The sequence below is a fragment of the Anguilla rostrata genome, chromosome 18, assembly GCF_018555375.3.
Source record: "Anguilla rostrata isolate EN2019 chromosome 18, ASM1855537v3, whole genome shotgun sequence".
Lineage (NCBI taxonomy): Eukaryota > Metazoa > Chordata > Actinopteri > Anguilliformes > Anguillidae > Anguilla > Anguilla rostrata.
The window spans coordinates 20,848,067-20,862,729 of NC_057950.1; the positions used below are offsets into that span (position 1 = coordinate 20,848,067).

Genomic DNA, 14,663 nt, shown 5'->3' on the forward strand with positions numbered 1-14,663 from the left:
ACTTTCACACTAGAGGATAATCAGAGCCGACCGTCAGCTCTGCCTTAAAATCAGGGGAATTATCGTCAAGTGTGGACCGAGCTTCATTTTCCTCAGCAGAGACGTCAGAGTGCACTGGATCCTCCTCATCCTCCTTTCTCCAGGTCTGGAAGAACAGCGGGGTCTGCCATGCACGTATAAGAGACTTTGGGTTGAGAGTGCTGGTTCTGCCCAGCCTGGAGGCTGTTCTCTCCTCTCAGAAAGCAGAACGGCACGGCCGACCGGGCTGCTCGATCGATAATCCACAGCCTGGAGGAAGACTGCTCTGTCTGACAGCGCAGAGAGTCCCTCAAACATGAAACGACTCGCGCCAGGCTCAGGGGACAGTATCTATGACAACATCATGGAACCGTTACCATAGAATTCCCAGCCTCTCCAGAGCTTGGATACATGGTATTGTGTCAGGTTTTATGTTGCCTGTGAGGAGACAGCTCCAAGCCACAAACATGTACTGCAGGGGATATTGGTTTCTGAAACATCTGGGATGAAGGGATAACCATAAATGAGTGCCAGCCAACATTTCTCCCTGGAAAATCCCTGGGGGGAATCGGCAACAATGGGACTGACATGACAACAGTGGGGGGTAAAAAAAAATTTAATGAGAAAGTAGAGCATCAATGAAGCTGTTGGGAAAAAAATCCTAGCAGGGGCTTGTGGTCAGCAACATTTTCACCCCTATTCCAATTTCCACCGTAAAGCTTTGAACAGCTGTCACCCAGCTACAGAGACAGAGACCGACCAGCGTGAAGGCTCATGCCAGCCAGCCTGCAGCATGTGTGAGGGATTTGAGATACATTTCTATATACAGTCAGATCCATAATGTTTGGGGCAAAGATTATATATATAATATTTGATTTGGTTCTGTACTCCACAATTTTAGATTTATAATCAAACAATTCAAATGGGTCTCATATGTCATATGTCTTTATCACAAACATTATGATGCTCACGGCATATCTATCCCAGTTCCATGGGACCCATCCACACAACTGAACTGCACCTTAACAGATACAGGACTGTTGGGAACATCCACCCACTGGAACAGTACTTTATCAGGATGAGCCACCCAGCAGCCCCTTGTAACCATGTAGGGCAACCTCAAGATTTCCAGGGCAAAAGGGGCAGCGGGCAGTTGGCTGAAATCTTCGGCAATCCCTGGAACACAAGTGCATCGGGAGCGGAGCATCTTCGACAAAGATCAGCTCGCGTTTCACAAGCTTCAGACTTCGCTCATTTCATTTCAAAGGCTTGCAGAAATTCCCCATTAACATGTCAATCCCCCTGCTTTTCCAGTAATTTATTTCAGCTTTAATGTGAACATGAAACACTGCGAGACCCCATCTGGAAACAAACAAGGCTTTAACCCCGCCGAGCGTGCATCTATCTCCTGACCTTCAGGGTTAATGCGCGTACGCCATAATAAACTCCTTCAGCAGATCGAATTCCTCTCCGAGATCGGTCAGATTCATTAAACGTACTTCGGTCGTCGATTAATATTTAACGTTTACAACCATCGCAGTCGTATAGGCGATGCACACTAAACAATGCAACTGCCAGATCATGCATAATCACGCACCATCTTAGCATGCACGATGAAGCTTGGGGAGCTGCACAGCCACATCGCACGAATAAAAATGCATGTAAATCGGAAGGAACAACAGGCAAAAATGAGATGCAAATGAAAATACACGATGTACTGAAAGTATCAATTTTTATTCCAGATACAATTATTTACATGTAACCAAAGACATTATTCTCAAAACTGGTACAAACTTTTTTTTACTTCCTGCAGTTGTCTTTTTTTTATACTTATTACTGTAAATAATACAACTGAGAAACGTGGTATAAAACAAAAATAGGGTTGGATTCAGAAAAGTGTTCTACCATTCCAATGTCCAACAGCTAATATTTACATAAATATGTACATGTAATTCCATTCATATTTGTAAATAAACCTTTTTTTTTTTTTTTTTTTTGCAAACCAAGTGCAATTTTACAAAGAAAAAAAAGAAAGAAAACTTGTTGGTATGGCTCTTGTCCTCTTGGAATAGAGGAGTCTTCACTCAGGAACCACACCGAACCGCACACCTGGGGCCAGCTGAAGTCATGTGACCAGAGGGAGCCCCACCTGACCACCGGTAGGTCACAAAACGCAAACCCCCGCGTAGGCCCGATCAATTTCAGCATCAGTGGTGCGCGCGGCAAGTTACTCAAGCCTCAAATAACACTGCCCAATACAAAAGCTATTAAAAGCCTCGCTGTTCTCGCATCTCTAGTCCTGCACATTGGAGTCCTGCATCTTCACCCGAGCTTGGTTTATTATGCCTGCAGAACATCACCTTGTGTCAGGTAAACGGGACTCCAGAATTAAATACTAGTGCAAACTGTGAGTAATGCACACTCTGTGCACTAGGGGGCACTAGGACCATCACATGAACAATGCATTTAGCATCACATGGAGTGGGAGTAACAGACTGAAGAGGTTGAATTATGGATGAAACATGAAGCCTCCAAAGGAAACGGTACTTTATCTTTTTTTTTTTTTTTGCGAATACATACACAATTTTAGGAGAATTTGACATTTAAAGTGCATCTATTAAGTAAAAAGTAATTAACATTAAGTGGCATTCAAAAATGGAAAATGTACATTTTTGTTGTTTCTCGAGCAAGAGCCTAATTATTGAGAGCATTCTGCAAATCTTTTCATGCCGTAAAACAAGTTCCTTTTGAGCAGAGTAATGCAGCTCGCTCAAGCAAAAAAAAAAAAAAAAACTCAATCACCGTTACTCTTCAAGAAAATGCGCTGCGCTACCCCATCTTAGCGAACGCAATTCTGTGTTCCGTCCGCGGCCGAGAGCCACTTATGAGCCATTTCCACCAGGTCTTTCTCAGCCATCCTACAGCACTTAAACTCAGTCCGCTTGCACAACCATCACACAGACATTTCGCCTCAATCTGCAGTTCTTCTACGCCATTAATGCACTACTACGCGGTGCATTAGTGAATTACTGCCGTTACATCTACTGAAAACTATTACCTTAACAAGCCGACGGCTTGGCTAGCTAGACAACCAAGTGAAGCGGTCATCTAATTAGACATCGTACCACGCGGTTGTTCACGGTTCACACTCTGACATAATCATCTCTAACGCAGAGCTCTGGGACCTTGTTTGAGATGAAAACCCCACTCATAGGCCTGAGCCACGATGCGTCATGCTCACCTAAAGCTCAGACTACCCCGGTCCCTTCTGGTCGTGAATTCTGCGTGGGCGCAGCAGAGAACGGTATAAGAGGTCTTGAATCTTTCGTTCTATTTGACAGATTGAATTAAGGCGTAATAGATTAGCACAGCTACGATACACTCGAAAATTATTCACGTCCTTGATAAAGATGAGCAAAGAAGGCTGTATAAGATAAACCACACAGGTAAAGAGCCAAGGTTTCCCACAGGCCTGATTAGTCCAGGCAGACTGCCCAGGCTAAGTTATCACCTCTAGGCCTTTAACCAAAATCTTGATTTAATATAGGCATTTACCATTAATTCAGTGGATCTAACGCTGAAAAGAAAACCAAAGTGACATCTGCTGGTTACACACGGATTCGCGCCTCAAGAAGACTACGGGAACTGAGAACTGATCTAGCATCTGCGTTCCGTTCAGCTTCAGCAGAATATACTGCAAGTGTCTGACCCTAGACCTGTCATGGAGACATCTGAACATCTTCAAAGTACGACCGCACCCAGGCACAAATACTGTTGGTGAACTTAATACTTCAAGAGTATGTAATCATATTTAACATGGTCTTAACTCATTGTAAGCTGCTACACCAGGCTATACAGCAAAATGTTGTTTAAGTTGGTTTGCTAGCATGGTCCTAGCAGCTACAGTAATGTTAGCTAGCCAGCCAACTCAGGATGCAGCAAATATATGAAAACAAAGCTTTATTTACTCTGTAAAGCCATGTGTGATTTGTCAAGTGTATCTTGGTAAACTATCATTTTCAATGGCTGCAATTAATATATTTAATGCATTACCAATAGTTTAAGACAATAATGTACCTTATCATCTTCATCTAGGGTATGATTAATTTGGAGGATACTGCACGTGCAAAACAACATCGTTTAGTGGTGCTTAACTTGCAAGATGCCCTTAAAGCTCAGTACATTAATCATTACAATTTAGCTCCATCTTCGCTCCTTCTCTTTATATAATTCTGACTCTATTAAAAGGGTATTAAGAGGTACCTGTGATAGACAAAGGTTGTGAATGATACTTTCAATAAATTCTTTCAAGTGCCTATTTTAAATAATTAAACTTAAATTTTTTCCAGTCCTGCTGATTTATTTTGTACTTAAATTAAGATTACAAAGTCAAAAGTTCAACAGTTAGAAAAGCACATTTTGTTTTTGAAAACAAGTCTTATTAGTCTTCATATACAGACAAAACAATGCTCTACATCAGCAGAAAGGCCCTGCTCTGTACATGAGTCATGTACGCAATCAGTCTTCAACTCACAGCTTTCATTGAGAAGAAAAAGCTTTTTCTTACAGTCGCTTTCCAAAACTACAATTCACAGCGAACACCTGACCCGCTAAGAGGGGATAAGTGAGTCGAGCCATCATCTAACTGCATTTCTTAAAATAAACCCAAAACCGCAGGAGCAGAAAATGCACATCGTGCAGCTGTGAGGATGACTTTGCCTTGGACCATCTTTCATGCTTTATTTTCCCTCCACTGTGAGGAATTGTCTTTCTCAAGCCCGAAATTCCAGCTCCAAACTCCTCTAGATGTACTTGAATGTACACATTACTCCACACTTTCCCTCTTAATGACCTGCTTATTACTTTACTGAATACTTAAAGTTAGCTTACCAACACGTTAAATAAAAATAAACAAAACAAGAAAAAAAAGCTTCAACGATTCAGCTAACCTTACTGAGCAGGCAAGTGCTTGATTTGTTTCCTTGGTCAAAGGGGGGGGAGGTGGGGGTGTGTGGAGTCAGTGCAAACGTGAGTTCTCGCAAAAGGAAAATGGCTGTGACCACGTCCAAAACAGCCCCGCCTTTACTGGCCAGAACCCTGCGAGATCATCACTCAAAACTCAGCTGCCTCAGACATAACATTCATTGACAGGCGACACACTTCAACCACCGTCGTCACTCGTCTGCTCGTAGGCCAGGAGAACCCCAAGAGAACTTTCCAGTAAGAACAGCCCGTCCATTCGTGCTTGGTTTACGCAGCCCGTGTTGTTTCTGCGAGGTTCATATTTTGTCTGCGAAATAAAGCCGTTGTACCTCAGTCAGTTGCCGGAGAACCTCTGAACACTGCTTAAGTACAGAGTGAAATTCTGAGAGAGGCAACCGCCATTGGAATGAAAGCGGAAGGTGATGAAGCCCGTTGACAGGACGGCTGTGATGGCGATCACGACGATGTCCCTCTCTGTGGCCCGGAATCCGCAGCGGGACCCAGCCCAGCCACAGCACTAACAGTGCTCCAGGTAGTCAATGACCCGAGAGATGGACTTCTGTCCAGTGGTGCCCACAGCACACTGAAGGGGAAGGCAGGGAGAGATTCAGACAGAGTTATCACAATCAGAGACAGGGGTACCACAGATCAAGAGACTGGGTTACCACAGTAACGGACCCTGGGCAACCACAGTAACACAGACTAGGTTACCACAGAAACAGGAAAGATATAGGTTACTAGAAAAAAAAAGACTGGATTACAATCAGACCTGGGGCAAATAAATAAGTATTACTATATTTGTTTCTGAAATTACATTTTAGATGCATTTCCGTTTGAAAAAAAAAAACCCTTTTCAAACACATTCCAAATGTGCAAGTACTTTCCCAATATGCCTGCAAAAAAAGTTAGCAAGCATCATTTATCATAAGTAGCTTAAAGACAATTCTCATTGCAACTGATGCTTAATCTTAGATAATCTTAAACTCCGGATGTTTCTTCAATATAGCGTGGCTAATACAGCTTTGCTAGTACAGTTTATCTCGCAGACTGAAGAAGTAGAAGAAAATTCATACATTTTACATGAACACAGATGTTGAAGTTGTATTTGTTATTCCAGAAAAAAAGGTCTGAAGCTCCTGCATGCATTTTCAAATACATTTTTTACACTATGTTATGCAGTTGAAAACACCACTGGCCAAATAACCAAATATTTAAAGTACAGAAATGCAATGAGTTCGCAGATAGTTCAAACAGATTTTGAAAAAGTACTTTAAAATTAATTTCATGCAGGTCCAAGGTCTGGTTACTGCAGAGAGACAGTGCTTCCAGACAGAGAAAGATCCTCACACCACACAAATCCTCACTGTGAGCAAATACTTACTGTAAGATTCATGAAATTTAAGAACTTCTTGAGCATTTCCGTCATTATGGAGAAATCCCCTTTAGGTAAATTGTCCCTCACTGTAGTCACATTCACCTGAAAGGCAAAAGATGTGTTTAGTGACAGCTAAAGTTTAAGCAATATCTGTTTCAGCAGCCCAATGTCAAAAGATAAGTGAGAATCACACTTAACCTATCAGCATTCAGCACAGCTCTATAAAATAACGCACTACGGGTTTGGAACGGAGAAGGAGGAGAGGAAAGCCGTATTTTCCCGCTGTGAAATGTCTTATTTAACCATGAAGAATCGGCAAAGAACGACCTTCACATAAAAACCTCCCGACAACCATACGGATTTACACTGGCTTATCAGTAAAAAGGTAATGACTGCTGATATCAATCATAACCTAACGTCCCCCTGGAAAGTCCATTACGTGTGATGAACCCCAGCTCGGGGCAGTACTGGGCAGCTAATAACCTCGATAAAGAACCATCATTAAACCCAAAGAACAGTTTTTTGAAAAGTCATCCTTGAGGCTACAGTATTTAGTGGGAAAGGTCCCCAAGGTCCTTCAGGAAACCCATTAAATAAAGTTAAAACAGTAAGTGTCATTGGAAAGGAGTTGCCCTGATTAATCTATAAAGGGCAACTCTGTTTGGGATGTAATATATACGTGCTGGACATCACAAAAACACAGACGGCCCAACAGGAGCGCAGTGTAAGAATTACAGGACTCCTCTGACACAGACGGTCCAATAGGAGATCAGTGTGCAACTTATGGGACTCCCCTGGCACAAATGGCCCAAGCGGAGATCAGAGTGGGACTTATGGGACTCCCCCGGCTAAAACTGCCCAATAGGAGATCAGTGTGAGACTTAAGGGACTCCCCCTGGCACAAAGAGCCCAATTGGAGATCAGCGTGAGACTTACGGAACTCCCCTGACACAGACAGCCCAACAGCAGTGCAGTGTACGAGGCCACGATGCTGTCTTCCATATGCTTCCCAGCATGCTGCAGGGCTGAGAGAGAACACACAGAGAACCCAGTGAGCGAGAGCATGAAAAGCAAACAAACACCCGCGGAGAGAAAAGGTGCTAAAAAAAGAGGCCGGTGTTCAGCTCCAGGCGTTCCTCCACCTTCGAGAGAGAGAGAGACCCTCACCTTTGTTCAGGTCCAGTTCCTCGTCCTCCTCGTCTTTCTTCTCCTTCTCCGAGTTGTTCTCGTTCTCCGCGCAGTTTTCCGCGGACACCCACTGGATCTCTTCGGAAGTTTCCTTCCACTCGCCGCTCTGGTCCGGCTGGGGCTTCGGGGCGTCATTGATGAAGTCGTCCGTCTCCGCCTCAGCGAGCACCGCCGCGCGCTCGCGCTCCAGGAAGAGCTGCGGGGGGACGGACGGACAGACACACGGACAGACACACAGACACCCTGACGTGAGAGCAGAAGGAGCAGCCGGCGGGAACACTGTTCAGAGCAGCGGCTCCCGTCACACACAGACAAAGCCAGACGGATCTGCCTGGCCCTGCACTCCAGGGACCCGTCTCACAGTGCAGGCCTCAGCTCAGGCGCTATACAGATCCATCACCATCCAACTGGGGCCTGGAGATGCATCTGAATGGAGAGACTTCACACACACACACACAAACCTGCACAAGAGCTGCGATGGCACTGAGGGAACCCTCTGTCTTTAGCTCCTCCCCTACACAGGGGGGCGTGTCCAGCTGCATGTCCATCAGGCAGTGCCGGTTCCGAGCACTGTACTCCACCAGGTTAATCAGGAGGCCAAGGCCCTGCACAGACACACACACAAGCATAACACACATATAAAACGCAACACACAAGACACAAATTACACACACACAAACACACACACAATCAGAAAAACATAGTTAAAAATTGACACACTAAGAAAAACATCAGAGGGTTCCAAGCACACATCACCAAAATAGAGAAAACATTATGGAAAACAGACAAATAGTCAAATAAGAGAAGGTTTTGTGAAGATTAGACAGGCAGTTGGCAAATTAAGGCTAATTTCATTTCAACTGACAACCTTAGGTTTCAAAGGCCTAATCCTTACCCACTAAGCCATTCCCCAGTTCAATATGCTGGGAGGGGAATGGGGTTTTAAGGGGTGAAGTGTCATGATAGCCCAAGCTATGTTCCCAGCTTCAGAAAGAATATTATATCTTTATGAGTCCCCTCCATGAATCAATTTCAACATGGCTTTACAGGCATCATCTTGACATCATAAGTCTTTAGTTTGATTAATATTGATCAAACTATACTGAAATCTTCACATTGTCAATTAATTGCAGCAATTATATCTGGACAATGCACTGTTCCGTACGCTCAATTTTTGATGCATCACAACTTTTGACATATTGAAGACTGTCGGCCATCAGAAATCATAATTTTTCCGCAGTGTAGGAGGACAATGCCATGGGATCAAGTGTGATAATTAAAATTCCATGCGTGGGATCAATAAAGCGTGACTAATCTCCCCATTAATCAACCACTGAATGGGGTTGTAAGAGGTGAAATGACAGTCCCAGCTATGTCGTCAGCTTCAGACAGAATCTTACAACTTTATTAGGGCCTTTAAGGCCAACTTAAAAATGACTTTACAGACATCACCTTGAGAGACCAGACTGAATTTGCAGCTCTCTTGGCCAAAAGACTTTATACCCATTCCATCCCTTTTTTTAAGTTTTGAGTTTGGAAGGCAATTGGGTTGGTTTATAGTACATTCGTGTAGCTCAGCCTCTGGAAACTGTATACCAACTTGATGCAAATAGGACCAATAATAAAAAATTTTTTGCATACTTTCTGCACAAAATACATCACCTAGCACAATACACATGAAAGGGTTACAAATTTATCTGCATAAAGCTCCAAAGCTACTCCCGAAGCAGAGCCTTGTACCGTCACCAGAACAGGGTGGGTAGGAAAAGGGCGGGGCGGGGCGGGGCAGGGCTCACCAGCACTCGGATGTCGAATCTCTGCTCCTGGCGTAGAAACTGGGGAACACGCAGCACACAGTTAAGCGCGGTGGTGATGAACTGGTCCTGCTCGCCCGTCTTCGTGCTCCCCCACTCTGGAGAGAGAGAGAGCGAGAGAGAGAGAGGGGGAGAGTGAGAGAGGGACGCACATTCCCATCATTCCCACAGCGATGCAGCGGCACCATGCAGTGCTTCACACATACACCCCCCTTCTCACCAGACCGCTTTACCGCCATTCTGCAAACACCCGTCTGAGGGAGCATTAGGCTTTCCACCAGACACCAGGGATTTCCACAGAGCTTGCACAGGCGGGTGCACACAGACTTACGTCTTAAAGCAGAACACGGGTTTGAGCAAAATCTGCACTTCTGACAGCTTATTACAATTTATACACAGTTCATCTTTATCTGTCATGTCTACGTCTGCAACAGGAGTACTGAAAAGATGTGCGATATGTTTGTTTAAAATGTGTAAATCTGACAGGCAGTCATTTTGACTGCAAGCAGTGTGCGGGTGCAGGGGCAGAGCATGAGGCTGATGTGCCCTTCGTTTAAAAAAGAAAAAAAAACCCTGCTAAATATTCACCTCAACTGTCACGTTTCTAAGTTGAGGACGTTCTGTTGTCATTTCCGCAAGTACACAGCTATTCCACACACCATTTGACCGTAATGCTGCAGCTTTAAAACTGGAGACACATTTACTGCTCGGTAGACTGTAACCTTTTGCTGGTGAGAATGTGTGGAATTCGTAATATTTCCGAACGGAAGCCGGCCAGCTGCGCTGAAGCGCCTCACCGTTGTCGTGGGTGAGGTTCAGCAGCACCCCAATGACGGCGCGCATGCAGTCCTCCACGGCCTTGCCCACGCTGCTGAAGCTGCAGTGCGGCAGAACAGCGCCCCCGCAGGCGCGGAGGGCAGGCGCTTCCCGGCTATAGCGCTGGATCTTCTCCTCACAGTGCCTCAGGGCCCTGGAGTATCAGAGAGGCCTGTTAGAGAGAACCGCTAAACACGCACACACACATGCACACGCACACACACACACGCGCACGCATGCGCACATTACATTTACATTACATTACATTACAGGCATTTGGCAGACGCTTTTATCCAGAGCGTCGTACAACAAAGTGTATAGCGAAGGTAACTAGAACAACTATGAAGCACAGGACACACACACACACACACACAGACAGACTTGGTACAGATAATGCATTGAGGCTTTAAATCCTTGGGATCTAAAGGCAATATGGAAACAATCATATCCAACACAACCGAGGATATACATTAGGATTAATATCATTTTTCAAAAACTGCTAAATTACATGTTCAACCCAGCCCATGCTTTTGTTTTGGCATTGTGTTATCGAATGACGTGCATTAGCATTCTGAGTATCGCAGGAGCCATCACCTCTCTTATAAATCTGCCGTGGTGATTCTTCTGATGCTACAGAACAGGCGCCCAGATGGCCGCTGTACGCACGCATTTTATTTCAAAATTCACTCCGACTCTCCCACACCATCTGCCTCCTCAATTACCCTCGCACCCCACAGCCCTGCAACAGGCCTCCCGTCTCTTCACGTTAATGCCGTGGTGATGGGGCCAAAATAAAAAAACAGAAGTTAAAAAAAAAAAATAAATAAAATGGACAAGCCGCTGGGGAGAGCTCATTAGACGCGCACGTGGAACGCTTATTAGCGCTTAGCCGCGTAGCTAAAGGCCCGGTGCTAACATCGGCCAGAACACGTACACGCGTCTCATCCTCCTCCTCATCCTCTTCCTCCTCTTCGCTACAGACGAGGCTGGCCCACACGCCGCGCACCTCAGACAGAAAAAGGTTACGGGGCTCCTGACCGGACAGCCAGGGGGGCCTCGGGGGCGAGGAAGACAGCGGAGGTTGAGGGCGCGTTTTCAGTGGGCCGGCATGGCGATGTGGCTCTGTTTCAGAGCCGGAATGGCGGCACGCTGAACGCAGAACACTGCAGCCAGAAAGGCTCTGAAAGGACCCCGGCTCTAATGGGTCAAACCACAGACTTCTCTGAAGGGCTTTGAAGCGGACTTTCATCAAACGAAAGGGGCCAATTCACAGAGGGACTGGGAGCCCGCAGAGATCAAAGTCCAGAAATGAACGCGATTGATTGAGTCGCCTACGGTTACGGGATACGTCCACATGTCTTTACAATACGCCCTGCATGTTAAAAAGGGAATTCGAAACGCAACATACATGTACCGTTAAATAGACTAGAAAATATTCACACCAGAACCATTCTTAAAATAAACTGAGAGTAACCAAAAACGGTTGCACACAAAAATGTTGCCCAGTGCACCATTCAGAGTTGTTCCGGGAATCCACAATTGGAAATCGATGGCAACAAACAGCCGAGTCCAGCGGCGGCTCTCCTTCGACGCAGAAGCAGGCTCCCGCAGACATCGCCGTTTTCAATTCAATCTTCCATTTAAATCCAACGGCAGAGAGCCAGACGAGGCCGCGTCCGAACAATCACAGGGGGAAGAAAAACAGGCCGGCATTTACACGTCTCCGAGAGCCGGGGTATTCCCCAGTGCGCTCCCGGCTCTGAGAAGCCCGCTTACGACCGCGGATAGGGCAAGGCCAGCCATTAGTCAACAAACAAATGAGCCCGTCTCCATTCTGCCCCTCACAGAGCCAGCTGATTGGCTGCTCTGGAGATGGGGGGGGGGGGGGGGGTCTGTTAAGCCCAACTGGGGAAGGCGTTTTTCTGGGGGGGGTAGGCAGTTCGCTCCACGCTATCGATCCGAGCGTCCATCGGCCCGGCGACGGTCTTCTGCCGGCTGTGACTCGTCGCTCTACTTCCCGTGAGCGAGCTCCCATCCGGCCTCCCTGCCGCTGCGTGACCTAGAGCAGCGCTCAGACGCTCTCGCGCAGGCAGAGCGCTCGATTTCTCCCTCCCACTCACAGAGCGGCGCAGAGCGATGAGCGCACACACACCGCCGCGCTCGCCTGGTATTTACCGAGCCCACACTGCAGAGCCATCCCGCCCTTTTCCAGCCGGGGCCGCCCTGGTCTGCGCGCAGACGGCGGGTCACTCACCTGGCGGAGGAGACGATGAGCTGCGAGTCTTTGTAAGCGATCAGGTAGCTCTGGTTCTCCGGGTTGTGCACGGTGACCTGTAGCGGGGGCAAGGACGTCATACGGCGGTGAAAATATCTGGAACCGTAAGACTCTCTGAACCACCAGGGATATGAGAAATGCTGGGTTTACGGAAAGAAGCGACCGAGAAGGCCACACCGCACTGCTCTCGGATTATTATATCTGAACACTGAGCTGCATCCCTCGCTGTGTTGCTATGTGAACATGTTTCACAGTCCCAGAGTTTCCCTGAGCCAGGCCTAAATGACATGTGACCTGGTCACAAGGGTAATGTAGCACTGACCCAGGCCTAAATCACTTGTGACCTGGTCACATGGGTAATGTAGTCCTGAGCCATGCCTAAATCACATGTGACCTGGTCACAAGGGTAATGTAGTCCTGACCCAGGCTTAAATTACTTGTGACCTGGTGACATGGAGAATGTAGTCCTGAGCCAGGCCAAAATCACATGTGACCTGGGCACAAGGGTAATGTAGTCCTGACCCAGGCCTATATCACATAAGAGATCTGGTGACATGGGTAATGTAGTGTGTGTGGTCCTGGGAGTACAGCAAACAACAAACAACAAAATGTGAAACTGTGAGGGTAAAATTCAGGCTATCACAGTGCCGGTGCAGTTCAGTACACAACACAAAGCTCTGGCTAAGTGTGCACAAACCAAAGCCGGATACAGCCAGCCGCTCGGCATTTTCACAGTCCGGCACACTTACGCTCTCCAGCACCCGTAAACACCGCTCCGCCCCCCACAGCGACGCTACCAGGTTCTCCTCATCCTCCTCCTCGCTCAGGTTCTCCACACATTCTTTTACTGAAGGGAAAGAGACAAAGACAGCACTCATTAGACTCAGAGAGGCTGACATACACCCACCACCAGAGACAAACATGCATACAGGCAGATATACCCCACACATAAAGGAACAAAGGCAGTGATGAAGGAAGGCACTGGGACAGAGAGAGAAGCATGGAGGGGAAGAGCAAACCACAGGGCTGCTGCCGACTACCTTTATCTACAATGTGGTCCAGGCCTCCTAGCAACCGCAGCTCCTCTTTGAACCAATCACCTGCCCTCTTGGAGGTCAACGAGAGCAAGGTCTCCATGGCTAAATGGCCAGTCTGGAGGGGGGAGGGGGAGAACCAGCAAGCATGTCAGTGGAGGACATTAACAGCACAGCTAGAAAAACATCAAATGAAAAACACTTCAAGCAGTTAAAAGTGAATGGGGAAAAGCATAGAAAATAGGCTAGCGTGAGCATCAAAGAAAAATAAATGAATTGCAATAATGTATGAGTTAAAGCGGATGCATAATGCATTGCTGTAAGTGGATGAGATGGCTGAGGGTTAAAGGCTGCTGCTCTGACCGTGATGTTCTCCAGGTCCAGGTGCTTGTTGTGCACCGTGTCGCACAGTTTCCGGATCTTCTCCTTCACCTTGCTCATCTCCCTGGAGCTCAGCTCGGCCTCGCCCGTCTTGGGGTCCTGCTCCAGCTCCAGCAGGCGGATCATGAGCTCCAGGCAGGCCCGGTCCAGGTCCATGTTCAGCCTGTCCCGACTCAGAATGTACATCAGAGAGGCAGTGCACAGGGCCAGGTTCTGAGAGAGAGAGAGAGAGAGTTATAAGGTCTCTATGTATTTCTGTATGTATGCTTTGGCAATATTTACGAATGTAGTTCATGCCAATAAAGCATTCCGCCATCCAGCCTCCTCACTTCCAGGCCTGTGTAGCTGCATTACGCTACGCTAATGCCCCTGACCCAGAGCCACTTACTTAAGCGCACAGACAACAAAGAACTGCTGCCAGGTCATGAGGTCAACACAGAGAGTAGCTGTTAATACAGAAGCTACTTAGCGGTAGCAGACGCAACCCCAGCCCCACGGCCTGTACCCGAGCTCCCCAGCAGGGGGCAGACAGAGCGTTAAAGCGGTCCTCAGGGTGCGGGGGACAGGGCCGCGCGCGGGACACGGCGGGCGTACCGGGTGCTGCGGGGCGTCGTTCAGCGTTTTGAAGACCTGGGCCACCTTTCCTCTGGCTCTCAGGTGCATGCGGAAGCTGGGCATGGCACACCTGGTTGCCAGGCCAATGACACTGCAGGGAAAAAAAAAACAACAACCAATGAGGATTCAGGATCAAGATCCTGCAGTGTAGCAGTAAAGGGCGG

The 14,663-nt window shown here is 47.1% G+C and overlaps 1 protein-coding gene across 1 annotated transcript in view; it reads right to left on the reverse strand.

Annotated features, from left to right (window-relative positions):
- Positions 1-1,733: 1,733 nt before the first annotated feature.
- wapla (WAPL cohesin release factor a) overlaps positions 1,734-14,663 on the reverse strand; it is a 34,217-nt gene continuing 21,287 nt past the window's right edge. Inside the window, exons 9-20 of the mRNA XM_064316717.1 lie at positions 14,479-14,590; positions 13,867-14,097; positions 13,510-13,621; positions 13,219-13,316; positions 12,449-12,525; positions 10,176-10,348; positions 9,361-9,476; positions 8,026-8,169; positions 7,544-7,760; positions 7,313-7,401; positions 6,383-6,478; positions 1,734-5,584 (exon numbers count right to left, since the gene is read on the reverse strand). Of these exons, the coding sequence (XP_064172787.1) occupies positions 5,519-5,584; positions 6,383-6,478; positions 7,313-7,401; positions 7,544-7,760; positions 8,026-8,169; positions 9,361-9,476; positions 10,176-10,348; positions 12,449-12,525; positions 13,219-13,316; positions 13,510-13,621; positions 13,867-14,097; positions 14,479-14,590 (1,531 nt within the window). The 3' untranslated portion in view covers positions 1,734-5,518. The remainder of the gene's footprint in view (positions 5,585-6,382; positions 6,479-7,312; positions 7,402-7,543; positions 7,761-8,025; positions 8,170-9,360; positions 9,477-10,175; positions 10,349-12,448; positions 12,526-13,218; positions 13,317-13,509; positions 13,622-13,866; positions 14,098-14,478; positions 14,591-14,663) is intronic.